Raw genomic sequence first — 24,318 nt, 5'->3', positions numbered from 1 at the left:
CTATTCGCTGGACGGAGGGCGGTGTCGGTCGGCACCCCCGTGGTGTCCTGCTGGCCTTTGCACTTGTTGTGTCGCTTCCCCACCTTCGGGCAACCTCTGATTTGTAGGGCTTGGATCGCCGAGGTTCAGCCGTCCTCTGTCGCAGCCGAGACAGGCCGGCCAGTGAGTAAGACTGTGCACTGTGAGGCACGTCCGTCTTTCAAATCCCTTCCTTCTTTTGACTTCTCACTCCCCCCTTACCTGTCCTCTGAGCCTCTGTCCTTTACCTCCTCCCAACCTCCCAGCTTCCTCCTCCGTTACCTTACAAGTGTGATGGGATCCTGCTCTCCTCTACCTTCTTCTTAGGTTTAGATTCTCCACCGACTTCTCTCTTTCAGCGAGGTCCGTGGGAGTTCGGAGGTACTGCTGGAAAGAAAATCCTTTTAATGTCTCACAGGCCATATCAGCATCTTCCCTGGCCACCCAGGCCAGGGCCGCCCAAGCACCTCGATGTTCCGCTAGGCAGAAGCGAGTGTAGGATTCCAGAGGAATGTGCTGGCTACACAGCTGCCTCCCTTCTAGGCCTCGGCTCTGTTCATTGTGAGAGTTTTTTTTGTAAGAGGTGGCGGGACTGGAAGTGACTTTCTTGGTATAGATGAAGGATAAGAGGTGGAAAGACAGGATGAAATTGACACAAAACTGCAAATTCCTAACTGGTTCTCATTTTTATCTAGAAAGAGAGCAATCTTTCAGACCCCCAAATAAAATATGTCGAGAAACCCTGGAAAAAATATGTGTGTATGTGTGTCAAATTTTGAATCAGTTGATTTTCTCCCAGCATTTTATTACGTTTAATAATTTATTTACGCCAATATTAACTTTACTTGGTATGCTGAATGGTGTCATCTCTATCTCATATTGGCTGAACATTGGAGGTGGCTAGCATTTCCTGAAGTATTAAGGTGGGACTACATGTAAAACGTCAAACTTGAGAGTTACTTGATTCAGAGCAGTAGATGTTCTACCCGTGTTTTTTGAAGGTGTTGGGCAGGCTTGCTTCATCACCGCTCTTTAACACATTCTAATCATCAGTAACTTATATTTGCTTTGCATGTTGTTTCTTTGGATGCTGAAGCCTCTCCTGATGGATCTTTTAAGAAAAACTCAGGAATCCTCTTGCCATCAGCAGAAATCACATTCTTGTTTAAAAATGATGTGTTTCCAGCCTTTACCAAATTGTCATGTAATTTTTAGGAAGTCACTTATATAGGGCTCTTTCCTATCATTTGTCCCAGTTTAGGAAAGGCCCACCTGTATTTTGTGTGAAATGAGTGTGATATTATCTGCAATATAGTCTCAGGCAGTTTTTAGATTACTTTTTATATCATTACTACCCTAATGGTTCAGTTACAAATTAACTATTTTTCTCACCCACCTTTTAAGCTAGTATTTGTAGTTTATGGTTTGCAAAAAGATAGATGAAAAGGATCCCATGGATTTAACAGAATAAAAATCATAATGGTTTTTAAAAATAGGAATTTTTTTGTCTTTGTGTTTAGACTTGTTCTATGCATTTTTTATGTAGTTGAATACATTACATTTACAGTGTTTTTGTCTTTCACGTAATACTTTTTGAGCCTATCTCCTTTTAAAGGAAACTATGCATAACATTTAAAATTTTGACTTAGGTGTAATATACATACACATTAGTGCACATATAATTATAAATTTGACAAATTTCCACAAACTGAATAAATCTGTGTAATAGGCATTCAGATCAAGACCATCACCCCCAAAGCTCCTCTCTTGCTGCCTTTTTCTACTAGTCACCAAATGTAACCACTCTTCTGACTTCTGACATCAAAGATTATTTTTGCCTAATTCCTAAACATAATTAATAGCTACATAGCATTGTATAACTTGTATACACTATAGTTCCCTTATTCCTGCACTGTTAGACATTAATAATGTTTCTAAGTTTTCTTTATTACAAGTAAAACTATAGGGAACACGTATTTTATTTAGTAACTTTCCCAGGAGTGATGTTCCTCAGTGGAATGGCATAATCATTTCTGAGACTTTTTGTACATATTACCAGTTTGCTTTCTGAGGTAGTTAAATCAGTTAATATTCCCACCAATGATCTGTTTTTCATTCCATGACTCCCTAACAAATACTGAGTATTCTTATTTTCTTTTAAGCTTCACTAAATTGATAGGTAAAAAATGGTATGGAAAATAGAATTTTAAGTTCACTTTACTTGTTGCCTTATCTATTACATGGCATGATGAATATGTTAATAAAATTTGCAACTCAGAATCTTTTTAAAATCCTAGGCTCTACCTGTTGGGCTATGTGACTCTGACAAGTATTTAGTAATTCAGGTGAACATTTACTGCTTTGCTGTGTGGAATTTGGATCAAGCTGCTTAATTTTTTTTACTTCTGTGAACCTTAATTTCTACATCTGTAAAATGATGAAATTGGACTTAGTTACCTAGTGTAAGATTCTACTAGTTATCAGAAGTATACAGCACGAAATTTGGATCCGTTTAAAAAATAACAGAGAAAAAATATGTATGTTGGCATACATATATGTGTATATATATACACACACATGAAATTTTATGTATGTGTATTTTGTATAAACATAAAACGTATCTTATGTAAAAATAGATTTTACATGAACATATAAAACAGTGTTCTAATATATTGTAGTGTGGGAGATGATAGATGTCTAAACAGGGAAATAGCACTGTGGTATGGATTACTGAGGTGGCCATTTAACCCAACTTATAGATTCAGGGACAGGCTGTGAGTGTATTAATTAAATGCAAAGACTTTGAAACTGCTTCCTGGGTTTAAATGCTAGTTCTTCTGTGCCTCAGTTTTCTCATCTGTAAAATGGGGATAATATTAGTACCTATCTTTTGGTGATGGTATGAGGATTAAAATTGCTACTCTACATAAGGTCCTTAGAGCAATGCCTAGCACACAGAAAGCCCTGTGCACTGGTGATGATGCCTCAACCATATTAGTGAAAAAATGGCATTCTAGGTCAAGGGAAGAGCAAGAGCAAGTCATAGAACTTTGACATATGCAGGGAACTGTAGATAACCAGTATATCTAGAACACTAAGTGTGTAGAGGTCAAAGGCAGAGGTGATTCTGGGAGATCAGCAGGGATCAGGACATGGGGACCTTGAATGACTGTTTTGTTCACCACTTTTTTCTCCAGCATCCAACACACTGCTTGTCATTAAGTATACGTTAAATAAAACCCTTTGGAAAGAAGAAATTAATTAAGAGGCTGTGCTCTATCCTCCACATGATGCAGAGCCTTGGAAAAATCTTAAGAGAAGTGTGACACGCTCATATATGTACTCGTGTCAGTGTGTAGAATGGATGAGAGGAGGTTAAGACTGGTCAGTAAAACCAACTCAGAGGCTCTGGAGGAAGAGGACTAGAACTGGAACCGTGATAGTAGTTGTGGAGAAGAGGGACCAAAGTTATAAAATATCAGGTATAGGAAGCAGAAAAAGAGAAAAAAAATCATACTAATATACCCTCCTTTCTCTTTTCCATTCTCACCAGTGAGCTCCCATTTTGCCTGTCTTTTGTAAGTACATGTACTCTGTGCTTCCTTTTCTAGGTCAGTTCTTGTTCCTGTTGGCTGTTTTCCATGCTCTATCATGTTGAGGGCCAAGACTCAGCTTTTTTGGCTTTCACCTCATCACCTGAAGCAGCTCACAGAGTCATCAGGCTCCCAACTTGCATGGCCACGACTTCTGCACCAGCAACAACCCCTTCACCCAGAGTGGGCTGCCTTGGCTAAAAAGCAGCTGAAAGGCAAAAACCCAGAAGAACTAATATGGCACACCCCAGAGGGGATCTCCATCAAGCCCTTATATTCCAGCAGGGATACCAAAGACCTCCCTGAAGAACTTCCAGGAGTGAAGCCATTCACGCGCGGACCATATCCCACCATGTACACCTATAGGCCCTGGACCATCCGCCAGTATGCTGGGTTTAGTACCGTGGAAGAGAGCAATAAGTTCTATAAGGACAATATTAAGGGTGAGATTTTAATGTGAGATGTAATATTTATGATCAAACATACACTTCCTCATCTTAGTTTTTTTGGAGAGAGACTGGCTAATCTCTGTAAAGGTGATAGTCACTTTATAATTTTCTACTTAAGACTGTATGCCCATCAAAATGAATATTTTTCAACATTCCACAGTCAAAGAGATAGATGAGCTAGAATCAAGTGCTAAATTCTTGAAAGTAAACAATACTTCCATGCACATTGTATAAAAGGAATTAGGTGGAGTGAAGTTGTATGAAGAAAAGAGACATTGACTTTGCTTTTGAGAAGCTTTTAATTAAAACTGTTGGGATAGAAATTGGAGGAGAAAATGGTTTAAATGATGGCCAAAGAAAGTAATAAACAAATAATAATGTGGGACAAGTATATTCAGTGCAATCTAGCATGCGTTCTAAATTAACTACTATTTTTCCTTTCTGATCTGTACTAAAAGCTTAACATTTAAAGGTTAGACTTGAGGAGCTGTAAGTTGTGTTGCCTGTAGAGGACTGAGCTCTTATTTAGTATAGAATATTTTAGCTTTTTGCATGGTTTTCATGATTCTGTTTCCCAGAATATTTGAATGGCCAAGACATCCTGTTATAACCATATTAAATAGAACAAAAATAAGTGAGCATACAAGTACTAAATTATGTTAACTATATGTAAACAGACATATCTTTGTGAATCTTAAAAATATTTCTGTTGAAAATTGTTAAAAAAAAAAAATCCTGGACATGAGATAAGTGAGATGTTTTGTTTCTTTTTTTCTTTATTATAGTGAAGTCTGGAACTCCCTTTGTGCATTTTAGCACATGGGAAACACTAGTTCCTTAGGAAGTAAAGTATCTTTATTTAAATTTGTTTTGAGCATAAAAAATGTTTATTATAAAAGTATACTGTGATAAGGTGAGTCAATATTTTTGTACTGTTACAGAAAGTCAGTTTACGTTGATGCCAGAATCCTTAATCCTACATTATTTTTCTTTCTATTTTAGCTGGTCAGCAGGGGTTATCAGTTGCCTTTGATCTAGCAACACATCGTGGCTATGATTCAGACAACCCTCGAGTTCGTGGTGATGTTGGAATGGCTGGAGTTGCTATTGACACTGTAGAAGATACCAAAATTCTTTTTGATGAAATTCCTTTAGAAAAAATGTCAGTTTCCATGACCATGAATGGAGCAGTTATTCCAGTTCTTGCAACTTTTATAGTAACTGGAGAAGAGCAAGGTGTACCTAAGGAGAAGCTTACTGGTACAATCCAAAACGATATACTGAAGGAGTTTATGGTCAGAAATACGTACATTTTCCCTCCAGAACCATCCATGAAAATCATTGCTGACATCTTCCAATATACAGCAAAGGTATCCTTTGTGGTTGTTATAGGTTTTGCTGTAGTTCTTTGAATGTAGGAATTTTTATAAAATGCCGTAACCTAATTTGAATTTGGTGACTGAGTCTGAGTAATAGTTGTAGTATAGAGTCAGGGTGTGAGTTTTGTGTTTGTATGTGTGTGTGTGTGTTAGTTTTTATTTTTGTTCTTCAATGTACTAATTTTATGGTCTGTTACTACCCATAGGAATCTGGGCAGTAGACATTTACTGTATTTTCTTTATTGCTAAAATTTTTATATTCTGATAATTGTTAGAATCAGAGAGCACTCATAATTTATACTTTTTTCTCTCCAGAGTTCAGATTCAGTTGGAAGTAGACACTGGTGTCAGACAGACAGTGAGGGATCAAAATATCAGCTTTATTTCTGCAAAAAACTGGATTAGAAGATATCACTTATATCTGCAGTCACAATGAGGGGCCTCATATTTCACCTCTGAATTAGGTTCATTTTCCCCAATCAGAGAGTGGGAAAAGAAGGTTCTTGTAGTATTGTTACATTAGGAGCAGTCCCTCCACAGGAAAACTTAAAGCTTCTTGATTTTCCTCTGAATAATTCATATATATTTTCTCCCATCATTCACGCTTTGCTTTTTGCTGGCAATGCTCTCTTTCTCCTTACCTGCCTGAAAGTTAGGCCATTATTTCATAGCAGGTCTCTCCACCATCAAACCTTTTTTTCTCTCTTTTACCTCTTGAGATTACTATTATCTCAGAACTGTTGCTGGCTTTGCCTACTATCCTCATTTGATATTTAGTCTTTACACTTTTTAATTTTACGTATTTTCATAGATTCCATCTGCCCACGTGAATTGTATAGAATGGCACATTTCTGTCACCTTCCAGGAGGATTGAGTTGAACAGTATAACACACACACACGCACACACACACACACACACACACACACACACACACACCAACCCCCACCCCACCCACCAAGTGGCAGTAGCTCTAACTAAATAGGAGTCAGTTCTCTTTCACCTAAAAGAAGTTGGAAGGTAGACTGTCAGGGTCTTGGTTGTATGGAAGCTCCATAGTCATGAGGGTTCATCTCCTTTCATTTTGCTTCTCTGTTGTTAATGTGCCAGCTCACGATTAAGGAAGCAGGCAGGCCAGCTATGTTTGTGTAGGAAGAAGGACCCAGCCCTTCTGATTAAAGGGGAACTTCCAGAAGGAACAAACCAAACTTCCACTTATATCTCAGTGGACACACAGTATGAGAGAGGGCTGAAAATGCAGAACAATAGCACTCTTGAGTTTACGGTTCGGGTGTTACAGGAGGAGAGTGGAGATGGTTATTGGAGTAGAGAGGAGCAGTCTGCTGTTATGTACCTGGGCATCTCAGCTTGTGAAAGACCCTAATGTCATCTATAATTCACAGTCGCTTCATATAATCTTTCATGTAAGTGATAAAAGAGCTAGTTTCAGATACTGATCAAATACATAACATTGAAGTACTTTGTAAACTGTAGACTTTTATACTGTTCCTTTAAAAAATTTTCTTGTAGCAAAATACACGTAACATTAAATTTCTTGTCTTAATCATTTTCAAGGATACAGTTCAGTGGCTTTAAGTACCTTCACGTTGTTGTGCAACCGTCACCTGTGTCCATCTCTGAAATTCTTTTCATCTTGCAAAACTAAAACTCTGAACCTATTAAATAATAACTTTTCATTCTTCCCTCCCTTTCGCCCCCGGCAACCACCATTCTGCTTTGTCTCTATGAATTTGACTGCTCTTAGTACCTCCTATAAGTGGAATCATACAGTGTTTGTCTTTCTGTATCCGGCTTATTTCACTTAGCATAATGTCCTCAAGGTTCATTCATGTTTTAACCTGTGTCAGAATTTCCTTTCTTCTGAAGACTAAATAATATTCCAATGTCCCAGAGTTTCTATAATTCTTAAAGAAATTCTACTATTAATTTAACTATTAAACTCCTCTCAGTAGAGAAGCACATTTATATTCCTTGCTTCTTGTTTCTAACTCCAAATATACTCAAGTAGTCTCTCAATTCCATGTAATTCAGCCCCCTTATGGCTTTTGTGATGGACATTTTTTAAGAGCTCTTGGTTAGTTATAAATAAAATTTTGCAAGTGTAAACTACAGATAATCCATACCATATACTAACAACAACTAACTTTTTGAATACGTACCGTGTACTAGCATAATACTAAGCTGTTTAGATGAATTATTTCTTTTAATCCTACAGCAGCTCCATGAAGAAGGTAGAATTATTGTCTCTATATTATACTTTAGGAAACCAAGGAATAATAAAGTTGAGAAACTTGCCTACAGAATTGTGGCTAGTTAAGGGACACAGCTAGAATTTGAGTACTCTGACTTCAGAGTCCACATTCTTAACCCACTGTAATGAATTTTTGTCATTTTATTTTCATTTTATTTGTTTTGTTTTTTTGGAGGGGGATTAGATTTATTTATTTGGTTGTTTTTTTTTTTAATGGAGGTACTAAGGATTGATCCCAGGACCTTGTGCATGCTAAGCACACATTCTGCCACTGAGCTATACCCTCCCCTCATTTTTATTATTTTATCTTTGGTTAATTCTTGGAAGGATAATAGTTTTTTTGGTTCTATAGCTTTTTCTTTTTTTCCCCTTTGTGTACTTATTCTTGATCAATGACTTCATTCAAATAAGATAACTAGTAAGTAGTTAATAATAATTAAATTTATACATTTTCAGCAGATTAGCCCAAAGTTTTGAAGTCTTTTTCTCGAGCCAAAGTTTACATTCCTAATCTCAGCCAGCTAATTTCAAAATGTATACTTTTGGTGCTAAGGGGTGTTTGGTGCAAATTTCTTTTCACTGGAAAAATAAAACAGGTACAGGCCTTACGTTAGTTCATTGGATCAACAATTTAAATTGGAAAGTGAATGGAATGAAACAAAGTAAGCATTAAATGTTTTCAGTTAATATTATAAACCACTTAGTATGTCTGAGTTGAACATCATTATAAAATAGTGTTGTCCTTTAGAAAATAGATCAATAGAAACGTTTATATTTATATTGACAGTTGTATTTTTTATTTTATATAGCACATGCCAAAATTTAATTCAATTTCAATTAGTGGATACCATATGCAGGAAGCTGGGGCTGATGCCATTCTGGAGCTGGCCTATACTATCGCAGATGGGTTGGAATACTGTAGAACTGGACTCCAGGCTGGCCTAACAATTGATGAATTTGCACCACGGTGAGTAAATTAAATTCAGATATTATCTCAACATTAAGAAAGTTCAAAAAAAAAAAAAAGAAAGTTCATAGGACCATTGTATGAGTGCACAGCAAAATATACTGATAAAATGAATTTGTATATATAAATGTTATACTAGATTCTTTTATGTTTTATCTGAATGATAATGACGGAATCAGCCAATACTGTTTATAATTAAAAATCAGAAATTAAATTTGAGCATACTTTTTGGTAAATTAGAGGAATCGTATCCTCTGCTATTTAGAGATATTTAGAAAACACAATTAACTGGCACATTTTGACAATAATATTAAAATTAAATATAATGTTCAGGACATATTTCCTTTTGTTCTTTTACTATTTCCATTTTAAATACAGAAGTCATCTATCGTTACAGGTTTAAAGTTACTGAAGTATATATGCTTTGATTTTAATTCAAATTAAGCTGTTTGAAATTAAAATCTGAGCTTTTTCTTTTAGTGTGTGATAGTTTTATTTTTCATTTTATAATCAAATTCTGGACTTAACATTACTATTTTAGGTTGTCTTTCTTCTGGGGAATTGGGATGAACTTTTATATGGAAATAGCAAAAATGAGAGCTGGGAGAAGACTCTGGGCTCACTTAATAGAGAAAATGTTTCAGCCTAAAAACTCTAAATCTCTTCTTCTAAGAGCACATTGTCAGACATCAGGATGGTCACTTACTGAGCAAGTATGTATTTCATTTAAAGTGTAGAATTTTTTTAAAAGTCATGTATTTTCTTCTAAGTAACCTGGCATAGTCAAGAAATAGATTTAAGAACTTACCTGCTAATTTTTGAAAATTATAATTATTCTGAAGCATAATGCATACTTAATGTTTGTTTTTACACAAATTAAATAAAATTGACTCCCCCTAGTGGTTAACAATATAAAATCATTTTAAATCAGCTTAACATGTAGGGCTGTGTGTTTTGTTTTATTTTATTTTATTTTATTTTATTTTATTTTATTTTATTTTATTTTATTTTATTTTATTTTATTTTTTAACAGTAAAAAAGTGTGATGATGAGGAAGAATTACAAATTATAATTTAATTAATATTGTCTTAAATAATTTTAATGGTTAAAATTCTTAACATAAAACTTTCTCATTAAAATTTGATTCTATACATTTCAAATTGTGTGTTTAAATAAAGCATGTATACAAACAGACCATTTAAAAGCTATAATCACTTGGGTAATATATTTTCATTTCATTTTATTAAAAAATTTTGTGGTGGTGATCTTTTTTAACATGCATTTTCACATATTATTTTGATACATTAAAAGTAATTTATAACTTTAAAGTGACATAGCTTTTATACATTTAAAAGCAAATAAAAGCTAATAGTCTCCATGTTAAGTATGACTTCAGGTATTTATAAGTGGAGAAATATGGACTTCAGGGTTGGAAGGAACTTTTGTAATTGTTTTTGTTCTAACCCCCTCATTTTAAGAAAGTTCAGAAAAGTCCAGTGACTTGCCCAAATCACAGTCAGGAACAGAATGAACTAGAAACCATATTTCCTATTTCATAGTCCATTGTTCATCTGTTTTATTAATAAATCATCACCCATTGCACCTCATTGTGGTAGATACTTCAGGGTATACAGTAATTAGTAGATAATGAATTATGATATGAAGGATGTTAATAATTTCAGTAGACAAGGTGTACATTCATGATGCACTTACAGAAGAGTATTTAGGCAGTCCAAAAATAAGCACAACAAATATTTAATATTTCAGATGCTTGCAAGAGGCAATGTTTTAGTGCCTAAGCACAGGCTGGACACTTTGGCTTTTAATTCTCATCTGGTTCATTTACTAATTTATCTAAGTTTATTTGATATTCTGAAGCGGAATGCAGACTTTGGCAAAAAAGGTACGCATCAGCTGCTGCCTGACCATATCATCTTTTACAGCCACAACACGTATCAACGGTTGCCTTTTTTGCTTTTCACTACATGTTTTAGGATCCCTACAACAACATCATTCGTACCACAGTAGAAGCAATGGCCGCGGTGTTTGGAGGGACTCAGTCTTTGCACACAAATTCTTTTGATGAAGCCCTGGGTTTGCCAACTGTGAAAAGTGCTCGAATTGCCAGGAACACACAAATCATTATTCAAGAAGAATCTGGGATTCCTAAAGTGGCTGATCCTTGGGGAGGTTCATACATGATGGAATCTCTCACAAATGACGTTTATGATGCTGCCTTGAAGGTCAGTTTCTCCTGTTTGAAACTTTGCTTTCAAGATTTATGGATTTATAAAGATTTATAGATTTTTGACTTATACATCAAGTCATTTATAGATTTGTATCAAGATTAATAAAGTATTTGAGAGAAAAAGGAAATTTTAGATTTGACTTCATAGTACTTAAAACTGAAACTTAATTTAAAAATACATTTGTATTTGTACTGAAGTATTTTACTCGAAGAGCTTAAAAGACATCTAGTACTAAAAGTCTACAACAGAAAAAGCAGTCCTTTGTCCTCCCTTGCTTACTTTCCTTGAGTCAGCTACCTTTTTTGTTTGTTTTTAATCTCCATATTTTAAAATTAAATGTGTATAATGTTTGTTCTAATTCCATCAATTTTAGACCTCATCTGTTGTTTTGCTAGTATGACAGTTTAGTGTTTTAGCTGGCTGGCTCTTACCCTTTTTTTACTCTGTCCGTGCTTCCAATATAATTATATCTCACTGTGACTCCTTCCTGAGGGCCTCTTAATTCTCATTTGATTTAGACTGGTTTCTCTCTAGACCCTTGCTGCCCTTGGGCTTCCCTTTGTTATTATCCTGGGCAATCTTTTCACCTCTGCTATGTTGAATCTGTATCTTGAATCCTGTTTCTGTTGATTATCCTTTGTTATTTTGAAGCACATCTTATGGGACCCTCCTAAAAATGGTGCACGGGAGATGAATTATTTGAAACTTTGGACATTTGAAAAATGTCTTTATTCTACTTTTGTATTTGATTGATTGTCTGAGTTTGAAATTTATTCATTTGGGAATTTGTAAGCAAATTTGTAAGCATTCACCTACTTTTTTTTCCTAGCTTCCAATATTTCTTGTCAGAAATTTGATGTTCTCACTCAGGATCTTTCTGAAAGGTTCAGGATCTCTTCTTTATTTTTGTATTGATGTACTCTGGTGTGTGTGTTGTCTCCTACATTGTCCTGGACCTTTGGTGGGCATTTTCATCTGGCCCCTTTCCATAGCTCTGGGAAATTGTCTTTTTTTTTTTTTTTTTTTTTTTTGATAATTTCTTTCCTGTCATTTTTCTGTGGTTTCTCTCTTTTTTTTTTTTAACATTTTTTATTGATTTATAATAATTTTACAATGTTGTGTCAAATTCCAGTGTAGAGCGCAATTTTTCAGTTATACGTGAACATATATATATTAGGTTTCTCTTTTTAGAACTCTAAGTTATCAGTTAAGGACCTCCTTAAATGATATTGTGACATTCTTATCTGTGCTATAACGCAACATTGAGTTTTTGTTCTGTTTTTTTTTGGAGAGTCATCAACTTTATTTTTACTTAGATACTTTAAAATTCATATATCTTTTTTTTAATTTCCAAGAACTCATTTCTGTTTTCTAATTTTCCTCCTTATATATCATACTACTTGTTTCATTAACACAGATTTTCTTCTTCTTTTTCTGAGGATAATTAAATTTTCAAAGTTTTCTTTTACATCCTGTATTGTCACTGTTCCCTCTGTGTGCCTTTTTGTTTTCAGTCTTATCATTCAGAATGCAAGTTTTTATTTCAAGAAGACTTCTTACTCTTGCATCTCCCTTTTCATGTCCATTGCTCCTCTAGTCCATTTTCTGGTAAATTTTGGTTTTCCAGGCAGAATGGGAGAGAGGTAGCGGCAGACTCTCAAGTAGTCCCCCTTTTTAGCTTCCTGTCTTATTCTTGGCTTCTGTTGAATCCAGTAGATTCTTCTTTCTTGAATTCTTCAGAGGAAAGTCAGTTTGACTGTGCTCTTTTCTGCTCAGTCAAACCCCATTCCACCATTCATTTTCCACTATCCCATGTATATATGAGGCTGTGATGGATGGTTTAGATATTTCCTGGTATCAGTAAAGATAGGATTATATCATTACTCTGCTGTTTAAATCGAAAATAAAATGGCATTTTGAAATATATTTTTAAAAAGTCTTTATGTAACTGTGAAAACTTTATTTATGTAACTAAAAATAAAGATTTGAGAATTGTTACCTTTAATTGGCTTCCAAGGGTTGAATGAGAGGTTTTGTGTTTTCCAGAATATACTTGTTAGTTTTTCTGTTGTCTTTTTAAATAATGTTAAACACAGAATGTCTTTCTTTTTTAACTGCATAGTTGACATTGACATTCTATTAGTACAATTTAGTACAGCAAAATGATTAAATATATGTACATGTTGCGAAAGTATTACTAGAATAAGTTTACATATAGTTACAATTTTTTTCTTGTGAGAACTTTTAAGGTCTACTCTCTTAGCAGCTTTCAGATATATAATGCAGCATTATTAACTATGCAGAATTTCTAATTAATGCTCTTGATGTCAACTTAATTCTTTTATGGAACATTAAATTTACCACTAAAATAGTTTACAATATTATTAACATTAGTAATTATGTAACATAACACATTGGTATGGTTTTTAACAATAATTTCATATTGTAGTTTTATTGATTTGTTTTTCTTATTAGGTCATTAATGAAATTGAAGAGATGGGTGGGATGGCCAAAGCTGTTGCGGAGGGAATACCTAAACTTCGGATTGAAGAATGTGCTGCCCGAAGACAAGCTAGAATAGATTCTGGTAAGTAGGAAAGTTTATACGTGACGTCCAGTGTTAAAAAAGAAATACTAATTTCTGTTTGGAGATACAGTCAACAAAGCAAAAATAATGGAAAAATGAGACTTGGATCAAATGTTTCTCATGAATCTATATGTATCTGTCTCTGTATTTTCGCGTGCATGGATACACATGGGCAAACGTGTGTACGAAGTGTATCTGGAGGTCTGCCCATTGTACACATGTAGTGTGTGGATGGGTATTTTGAAGATGACATTATTATTGGTCATTGTGCTCCTCATTGGACTATTCATTCATTTATTCTTTCAGTCAGTCAGTCCTTTTTTTAGCCTTTAGTATTTGAGACTCTGTGCTGTGGCTGGGCATACAACTGTGAGCAGGACACACATGGTCTCTACACCCACAGAGCTTGCAGTTTAGTAAGAGAGACAGAAAATGAACAAGCAAGCAAATAAATAGATCAAATAATTACAGATCATGATAAGTTGTATGAAGGAAATAAGGGGGTATAACCTGAGGTAGGGATCGGCAGGATGTCTTTAGTTGGAGTAATAATCTGGTAGTTTCAGGCAAAATATATTTATCATGTTAATGAAGTGTAATTTTATTTAAATTGAAGTCCCATCAGTTACAATGTGTCCATTTCTGGTGTACAGCACAATGTCCCAGTCATGCATGTACATACGTATATTCGTTTTCATCTTCTTTTCCATTAAAGGTTATTACAAGATATAGGAAGTGTAATTTGTAATTCTGGCTTGTCACTTACAGATTTTAAAAGTGGTTTTTTTTTTTTGTTTAAAAATGATTGACTGTTAAGAGGATTCAAGAAAATATTAGAAAAGCTGTTGCATGTTAATCTTCTGTCTCATAAATCTTAGATGGTAGCTGCGGTTACTGTTTTCATTTTGTCATGTTAGAAGGCAGTTTATCAGAAACTCTGGGAAAGCCAATAGTTTGGGAGAATAATAAAAGTCCTCACAGAGATTCTGCTATGTACCTGTCTTCCCCCCTCCTACCCTCATGCCCTACTGGGATTTGCTGATCTGTATTGAAGTTTCATTAATAGTTAAGAATACTACTTAAAAATATTAAACTTAATAAGGAAAATATTTTGTAATCAGACCATTATTACTGATTACTGTTAGACAGTTATTTGTGAGAGAATCTACATATTATTTTCCTCTGGGAAATTAACAGGTTCTGAAGTAATTGTCGGAGTAAATAAGTATCAGTTGGAAAAAGAAGAATCTGTGGATGTTCTGGCAATCGATAATACTTCAGTGCGCAACAAGCAGATTGAAAAGCTTAAGAAGGTAATAAGAGCTCTCATGTTTTGAGTACTTTCTGGGCACTGTCCAAGCCCTCACATTGTCCTGCTTAGTTATTACAACAACCACAGGAGGTGAGTATTGTTTCCCAATATTTTAAAGATAAGGAAACTAAAGATAAGAGAGATTGAGAAACTCACCCAGGATAAATAATTAAACATCCAAGACTCAAATCTAAGTCTGTTGACACCAGACTCTCATGTTTTTAATCACGATACCTGCTTCTGTGAGACTTACCATTAAAAACCGTACCACAAAGACAATGCCTCCCACAGTTTACAGAGTTGAAGTAAGGCGTAGATGATCGTATAACTCACCCAGGATGAAAAACAAAATTAAGCTGAGAATCAGTATTTGAAATCAAGTCTTCTCACTGTAATTTATTTCTACGTTCCTGATCCTATTGTAAAAGAATCACTTGCTATTTTTTTTAATTCAAATATTTGAATAGTGCTTTATCAAGGTAAGGTTTAGAATGAACTATATTTATTTTGATTGAAACTAGGGTATCGTTTTAACTTTTTATTTCTAATTTCTCACTGAGATGATTCAAAGAATATAAAATACAAAAATAGATAAAACATAGTAAGTCTTACTGTTGTAACCTATATATTTCTATTGTATGAAGCTACTCTGGTCTCTTAATCTCTGGCTTTAGTAATTACTACTATTTTTAAGGTAGGAAACTTGAAAATCCTCAATGGTTTTTCTCTGTTTACTTTCCCTGTGATTGTTTAAGATACGACTTTTTCTTCCCTCAGTTCAAATGTTCTGTAGGAATCTAATAGACTTTGTCCAGTTAGACTGAATGCGTAACTGTCATCTTCCATTTTTTTTTTCTATTAGAGTTAATGGTAGATTTTAATGATATTATTTTCTTTTTCACCCCCAGTCAGGAGATAATGACTTTTCTCTCTCACATTGTTGTCATGTTTTAAAAGGGTCCTATTTAGGATGTAGATAATAGAATGAAAATAGCGTTCTATTTCCAGTGATCACAAAATTCTCAATAGTTATTATCCATGGAAAAGCCCTTTTCTCCTCTCACAGATTAGGCTTTTATTAACTCTTGCAGCTTAAGGGGTTCTTGTTACCATAAATGATGATAAATAAACCTTATTTTGGACAAGAGAGAGAAATTCAGTAACCATAATGGATTTGGGTTCTTCTTGCCTTTAATACAGATTTTCTGGTTCAGCACTTCTTATAGATACTATATGATTTTAATGATATCTTAAGCAGAATCATATTTTAGACTCTCTTACAGGTGGGGAAAACTTGTAAAAAGTTGGATCTTAGGCAACTTTGTTTAGGCATGTTGTCAGCAGATCAGAAGAGAACTAGGACCTGAGGGAAAAAGTTTTTGACTACGCTTTTCATTGTCTTTCTCTTTTGCAGTGTTTCTCATTGTCTCTGTCTCTCTTTTTCCCTCGGGACTATTTTTAAATACAAAGAGTATTGATATACATACATATTATTACCAACAGATGTTAATTAGCTAAGAGAGGCTTAAAATACAATGAAAACATCCCCTCAGTTGTAATCTGTTAAGTAGCGTGTACTAGCTGGGAGGGTCGGCACTGTTACCCATTATTGCCCTGCTTGCTTCTGAATCACCAGTGTTATTCAGAAGTTAGTAGTATTTTAGGAAGTCATTAAATGTTGAGGGAATGAATAAATTGAATAAATATCAAACCTGGGATACCTATTACTCTCTTCTTTTTTTCCCCTTTTGTTTTTGAATTTAGGATTATGGAATAATTTCCATGTGATGTATGTAAGGGTATAATCTGATGTGTTTTATTCTCTCTTCACATAATTGTCCCTTTCTTTACCCTTTTCCGTAAGGTCAAATCCAGCAGGGATCAAGCTTTGGCCGAACGATGTCTTGCGGCCCTGACTGCATGTGCCGCCAGTGGCGATGGGAATATCCTCGCTCTTGCAGTAGATGCAGCCCGTGCAAGGTAAGGATACGTTAAGTTTGGAGATTTCCAAATGTGCTGATTCTATAAACCATGTGAGCTTAAAACAAAATGTTGGAAACCAAAATAAAATCAATTCTTGTTTTTCTCAAAATCTGTGTGTTTAAAAATTCATATATTTTGCATAGTTTATTAATACTTGTGTATTTCCCTGTGGTTTAGGACATTTGAAGTTATGGTAACAAATATGCGTCACTGATTTGCAGGTTGAAATTTTGCGTACTTTCAAGTATGGGGAGACATTGAACAGCAAGCAGACCTGCCCTTTGTCCAGGGTGGACAACATCTCTGTCTTCAAAGGCTGTGCACTATGTAGACATCTTTGAAAAGATAGTCTAGAATAAAGGCAGTCAGTGCTTTGCCTTGCAGGATATGCAAAAAAAGCAAGTGACCCACAGAAACTTCTCTCCTAATACATGATGATGTCACTAAATAAATTATTTTTGCGTTTATTATTTATAGCTTAATATAATTAACTTTTAAGTTGTTTTCAGTGCTGAATGGATGGAGTAAATAGAATGTGGGTTTTTTTTTTTTTTCCAGTTTTAATTTCTTGGAAGAAATAAGGCGACTTCTCTGCTTAAAATCCTTCAATAGTTTTCCATTCCTTTTAAGTTAAAACCTCATCTTCCCATGGCCTGCAAGACTCTGCTGGATCTGACTCTTGCCTATCTCTCTGCGCTCATTTTATCCTGATTATTTTATTATGCTGTGTCTCTAATGTCCTTTTTTCTATTTTTAGAACACAAAACCTGTTTTCCTACTTCTCAGAGCCTTTGCATTTAGCGTTTTCTTCTTCACTGTTCCCCATTATGTTCCCTTGAGTTTTTCTTTCTCATCATTTAGGTCTTAGTTCAAAAGCTGTCTCTTTATATCTTCAGTATCTTACAGCTTTCCAAAACACCTCATTCCATTTTGCCTATTTTAGTGTCTTTATGGTACTTACTACCATATGAAATTATCTTATTAATTTATTTGTTTGTTAGTGTATTCTCTGTATCCCCTTGCTAGATGATAAACTCTGTAAGAGCAGGTACTTTTTTTTTGGTCTCACTTATCACTATATCTCTAACACTTGGCCTATATTAGTTAGGCACTCAGTATATGTTGAGTGAATTAATACAAAAGTAGATCGAATATGCTAAGGATTTCCTTTTTAATAAAAAAACAATAGTGGGAATGCCCATTTATATTGTTAAGCAGTGAATTATTCAGTAACCTTTAGATGCTTGTCTCTGAATGGTTTTTAGGTCATTCAGTCATTTTTTGGTTGACAAATGTTGCAAAGCGATCAGTTTGTATAAAGGCATCTAGAATCATTTTTTTGTAAGTATAAAAAAGATGCTTTCATGAATCCAGTAAAAAGCATTCTTAGGTTTCTGACAGCCTATTTTCCACTTAGGTAATGAAATGTATCTAATTATATTGAATGTTAAGTTAAACAAATATTTATTTCGAATAATGATGTTACCAGAACCTCCACTTAATATTTTAGGTGTACTGTTGGAGAAATCACAGATGCAATGAAAAAGGTATTTGGTGAACATAAAGCGACTGACCGTATGGTGAGCGGAGCCTACCTCCAGGAATTTGGAGAGAGTAAAGAGATAGCATTTGCTGTTAAGAGGTAATGTGTGAGAGCCCTTCACACAGAAAGCCGTCTTCTCTCTGTTAACACAATCCCTATGAATCTATGTGGGCTTCATTTTCTCACATACTACTGAAAAATATTTGAATGGTACTTTCCTTTTAATCTGTAGCTTCACTAAAATGATATTTTGAATTTGCACCATAATCCCAGTTAGGAGTTTCGCATTTCAAACAAATGTTTGTTTAACTAACAATGGTATTGCTTCATACCCTCCAGGTACTTAGATTTCAGTCTCCTTACCACGGTACTTTCTTGAGTTTTATTTACATTGTTTAACTGCTCAAATAATTATAAAATCTTAATTTTCCTATTTGGAAGTAAATATTTGATTCTATGCATACATAAATTAAAATCAGTCTTCACTGAACTGACAGCAAATAACACTGTCAAAAGTGATTTGGAAATATAAATTAATACAAATTGATCATGCTTCTCAAGTGTAAATAGTAGCTTCCTGATGATTGGTTTTCTCAACTCTGTAATAAATTTTCCACTAAAAATTTTATGTCACTACTTATATATGAGGTAAATATTGAAACAGCCAAAGTGAAAGTCACCAAATGGAACATTTTTTTCTTTTAATAAGAGTAAATTTGTTTCTTAGTGCTTTTTCATCTAGGGTGTAAATTTATTGATTCAAGCAAGCAAGTACTTTCATTATGCATTGTCATAAGATACCACACTGAGGTCATCTTGGGGGAGCTCACACTTGGGAAGGGTAAGTGAGATAGGGACAGTACAGAACAGCCAGTGAGTTACATGTATGTATAAATAACTCTGCAAGCACTTTTTAGTTTATATTTAAATATTTTTGTGTATTATACACTGGACGTAAGAAGTTGAAAAGTTGTCATTTTCTCCTTTTGCTTCACTGTGATATTCTAAGTGTCTTGGGCTTACAGGCTGTGCCATCTTTCAAATTTTCCTCTAAGAGGAAAATGGTAAACATACTCAGGCTTTAATATGAGTAAACAGATTAGGTGTTTTGAAATAAACTTGAAAGATTTGCTGCAAATAAATTTTAGTTGTTATATCTTACCTTTGGACAATTAATATATAACTTGTATTTTTAAATGTTCTTTAGGGTTCATAAATTCATGGAACGTGAAGGTCGCAGACCTCGTCTTCTTGTGGCAAAAATGGGACAAGATGGACATGACAGAGGAGCGAAAGTTATCGCTACAGGGTTTGCTGATCTGGGGTTTGATGTGGATATTGGTCCTCTTTTTCAGGTACTAAAAATTGTTGGGAGGAATTTCAAAAAATATATCCTAAGTCACTTACATTTAGGAAAAGACTAAAAAGATGATGAACCAACATCACGTTACTAAAATTGTAAAAGAGGAGCATGAATTCAACAGATTGCCCAATTTGTTTTTTAATGCATATGATCCAATTAATTATGACAGAAAAAAAGTTAAAATATAATTCATGTTAAAGTACTTGTTGCTCAGACTTTGTAAAAATCAGTAATCAGTTCAGAACTAAAATTTTTATTAGGCTTCTGAAACTGTGAAGATTATTTTCAAAGATCTTGTACTATTTATTGAGATTTGGCTAAGAGTTTGTGGGAAAGATACCACATCAGATTGGTAGAAACTGTTTTGAAAGGGAAATCAGACATCAGAGTTAGCTAAATTTATAATTAGATTTTCTCTTTTTTGTTTTCTACTAGTATTTTATTTAATTACAGAATATTATAATTTCTATTTACATTATATTTACAGTGAGAAACTTCTATGTAGGTACTTTTTATATGAAATGATTTAAATGCATATACATTATTAAAGCAATGTCACAGACCCATTACAGAATAGATATGATCTTTGGTAACTGAATTCACAATTGAATGTTTGAAAATATCTTTTATGATTCTGTATCCCAGTGGTTAAATCCAGTTAATAAATGAGAGACACGCCCTTCTTGGAACTACCTCTTCTCTTGTTTATGAACTTGTCTGGGTGCTGTGGCCCCTTAACTATAGTTTCTACAGTTCTCACATTATTTTAGTCCATATATTGCTGTTCACTCTACGTTTCCATGGGAGAACGAGGTCCTGGAGCTTGCGAGTCCACCAGCTTGCTGTCACTGCTCTTTCTTACTCTGTTTTAAAACCTGAGTTTATAGGTACTATCACGTGTTGTTTTGTACTACACAATCTCTCAATAAATGTGCATAATGAAGACAGCAGATGTATTTTTTTTTAAACTATAATGAAAAGATAATGTATTTTGCCTGTGTTATTGCTTCATCTTGAAGATTTTGGGCGGAACTATATTTTGGTGTAACTGATAAATTGTAGTGCTAGAAGCAAGTATTGCACTGGTGTTTATTACTGCAGTCGGATGAGTTGGTATTTAGAAGATGACATGTGAAGTTACATCAAGGTTTTGAATGAGGAAAATCTTGGAATGTGGCTTTAAGTAGTACAACACTGTGGAAACACTTTGGGGGATAAATAACGGTTTGTCTCTTTATGTTCTTATTGTTCAGACTCCGCGGGAAGTGGCCCAGCAGGCTGTGGATGCAGATGTGCACACTGTGGGAGTGAGCACGCTCGCTGCTGGGCACAAAACCCTAGTTCCCGAGCTCATCAAGGAGCTTCACGCCCTCGGACGGCCAGATATCCTTGTCACGTGTGGAGGGGTGATACCACCGCAGGTATCTTCCATCTCCTGGGTTTCCTAGCACTGTGATGGGGCTGCCGAGTGCCAGGAGCTTAGATGTAGCTCTTTCAGCGACTGCATGCTCTTACTAAAGATATATTTGCTGCAGATTTAGAACCGCATTATTTCCTAGTGCTTTTACAAAGTAAATTCTACAAAAGTGGTCAGTGTTGTTCTCTATTCAAGGTACATTATGATTCATTTTGCATAAACGGAACTAAGTAACTAAGTAGTAACTTAGAGACTAAGTAGTAAGGACTTAGTTCTAAGTCACTAAGAGAGTTACCAAGAGTGCAACGTGTTACAGAGTTTTAAGTAAATCTTAAAATTTCTAGTTTTAAGTAAATCCTCAAAGTTCTAAACACCTGCAGTGGAAATGTTTATGGTGATAGATGTTAAATGGACTTACTGTGGTGGTTATTTTGCAATATATACACATATTGAATCATTAAGTTGTACACCTGAAGCTAATATAATATTGTATGTCAGGTATACCTTAATGATAAAAATAAAGACTCTTGAAAAAAAAAGAGTGCAACAGTAAGCACAAACCCGAGTGTCCTGGTTGTATGTTTCCCCCCGTGGATGAGGATCAGGGCTCCAAAGCATGGCCTAAATTTGGTATCATAGCTACAAATGTTCTGATGTTAGAACAGTGCCAAGCCTGGAGCCGTATTTGTGCCCTAGGAATCTTTTCACTCAAACTTTGTGTTTAAAAGCAAGCAACAAACAGCAGCAGCAACAGCAGAGAATTTTTTTTTAAATGAGTTAATTTTTACTTATAGAAACTCTAATTCCATCATGAAGCCAAATTCAAAGTACCACCATTCACTAGCGGCAGACAGAATACCTTGGAGGAAATGAATAGCCTTGTAAATTGAAAGCTATAGTGTGATATTAAATTTAACACAAAGAATGACAAGTGGCAAAAATTTAGGTGAGAACAAATTATGGTTGAGGGCTCAGAAGTGCTCTCTTGGTGGGCCGTACAGTTTCCTACCACAAATGATACACTGGGATATTTGGAACGTGAGCAGAATGTCTTGGTTTCTTTTAACCACTTGGGGTATAAGGATGGTGCCAGTGGTTATTAGTAGCTGCCCTAATCACCAAGAATTTTCAGCTGCAAATGCCAATAGTGTACCAGATGAGAAAGTTTTGGGCATTGGGAATAAAGAAGAAAGGGCTACATTTACTATTCTTTTGTTTCATTTTCTTGAAATTAGAAATATTGTCTCTTCTATTAATTAAACAAATTCTTTCATCAGGATTATGAATTTCTGTTTGAAGCTGGTGTTGCCAAAATATTTGGTCCTGGGACTCGAATTCCAAAGGCTGCTGTTCAAGTGCTTGATGACATTGAGAAGTGTCTGGAAAAGAAGCAGCAATCTATGTAACATCCTGCTTTTGTTTCAGCTTTTTTCTAAAATACTCTTTCAGTGATGATCAAAGAAGTGAGTAAAGCCATGTCTTCAAATCAACTCATGTGCTTTTCTGAAAGCTTTACGTTAAAATACTGACTTACAAGCATGCTGTCATGCTGTAAGGGTGTGTGTATAGTTTCACTTTAATTTTAATTTTAAAAATTTAAAAATTTACCCTTATAAACTCTCTATAACACATGCTCAATACTTTATCAGAAACTCTAGAAAAATGTATTATTTTTTAAAATTGTGACATTTATTTGAAATATTTCTTATAAATCTATTTCTTTTCTATTTCAGGAATTAAACGTTACCTAAAATAAAACCTGATTAGTCCCATTCTTTAACATTATATTGACTTGAACACCAGAAAGTATAATCCATGTATGAATAAATAATTCTACCTATCTTGGAAAAAATAGTGGAAGAGGGTTTATGTAGGGAATATATCATGATTGTGGTTCTCAGCCAAATTCTACCAGAACTACTTTGACAAGGGTATTAAAATCAGACCCAGGGTTGGAACAGAGTGAGGAGTGGCAGAATATTTCTTCAAGTGTGACTTTACTTTCTTCCTGGACATGAGCATGTGACCTTGTTATTGCTGGGCTGGGCTCAAGATCCAGGAAAGTGGATCCATATAAATATCCCCTGAAATGACAGTGCCTGGGTTATTAACATGGCTTCCTCCAGAATGATGGTATTCTGATGGACACTGGGAGGGTTGGCTATGTTTGATGTCTATGGAAAGACAGTGCTATAATTCAGTCTGAGCCTGAAGGCCTGAGAACCAGGGGAGCCCATGGCTTAAATTCCAGTCCAGAGGCCCGAGAAGATGATGTGAGATGCCCCAGCTCAATTGTAGAGCAGGACAAAAGGGGTGAATTCCTTCCTCCTCTACCTTGTGTTCTATTTAGGCCCTCAACAGATTGGATGGTGCCCACTCACGTTGGGGAGGGCAGTCTGCTTCACCAGTTCCACTGATTCAAATGCTAATTTCATCAGGAACACCCTCTCAGACCCCTAGACATAATGTTTAATCTGGGTACCCCCGGCCAGTCAAGTTAACACATACAGTAACTATCACAGAGCCCTTTGACATTGCTGGTGGGAATGTACAATTATGAAGCTGCTGTGGAAGATGATGTTGTTCTTCAGAAAATGTTAAACAGAATTGGCATACGGCCCAGCAATTCCACTTCTGGGTATATATTTGAAAGAACTGAAAGCAGAGACTCAAACACGTTTGTACATTAATGTATGTATGTTATGTTCTGGCAGCATTAATTACAATAGGCAAAAAGTGGAAGCAACCCAAGTGTCCATTGACAGATGACTGGATAAACTAAATGTGGTATATACGTACAATAGAATAAAATTCAGCCAGAAAAAGGAAGGAAATTCTGACATGTAATAACAGATGAATCTTGAAGACAAGATGCTAAGTGAAATATGCCAGTCATGAAAGGACAAATATTGTCTGATTCTGCTTATATGAGGCACCTAGGTCAAATTCATAGAGGCAGAAAGTAGAATGGTGCTTGCCAGGGCCTGGGGAGAGCAGGGGTTGGGAAATTAATGTTTAAGGGGTATAGAATTTCTGTTGGGAAGATGAAAAAGTTCCAGAGATGGATGCTGGTGGTGGTTGCACAGTATGAATGTCCTTAAAGCCATAGATCTGTACACTTAAAAATGGCTAACATGGTAAATTTTATGTTGTATCTATTTTACCACAATAAAAAAGTGTATAGGACA

General features: G+C 35.0%; 1 protein-coding gene across 3 annotated transcripts; it reads left to right on the top strand.

Moving 5' to 3' along the window:
• The first annotated feature begins 9 nt into the window (after positions 1-9).
• MMUT (methylmalonyl-CoA mutase) lies at positions 10-24,318 on the top strand. 3 transcript variants are annotated; one of them, XM_010973863.3, is made up of 13 exons: positions 10-162; positions 3,630-4,054; positions 5,063-5,430; positions 8,519-8,676; positions 9,218-9,389; positions 10,671-10,919; positions 13,401-13,512; positions 14,710-14,825; positions 16,689-16,804; positions 18,318-18,449; positions 19,558-19,705; positions 20,967-21,134; positions 22,408-24,318. In XM_010973863.3, exons 2-13 carry the CDS (start codon positions 3,670-3,672, stop codon positions 22,534-22,536), a joined length of 2,253 nt encoding a protein of 750 aa, XP_010972165.1. In that variant the 5' UTR covers positions 10-162; positions 3,630-3,669; the 3' UTR covers positions 22,537-24,318. The 3 variants fall into 3 exon arrangements, with proteins under 3 accessions (XP_010972165.1, XP_010972168.1, XP_010972167.1); XM_010973866.3 differs by having other exon boundaries at positions 19-166; XM_010973865.3 differs by having other exon boundaries at positions 21-186.

This window comes from Camelus bactrianus, chromosome 20, assembly GCF_048773025.1.
Source record: "Camelus bactrianus isolate YW-2024 breed Bactrian camel chromosome 20, ASM4877302v1, whole genome shotgun sequence".
Lineage (NCBI taxonomy): Eukaryota > Metazoa > Chordata > Mammalia > Artiodactyla > Camelidae > Camelus > Camelus bactrianus.
Note: the sequence above shows the minus strand (reverse complement) of the source record. Positions and strands in the feature narration are given on the sequence as shown.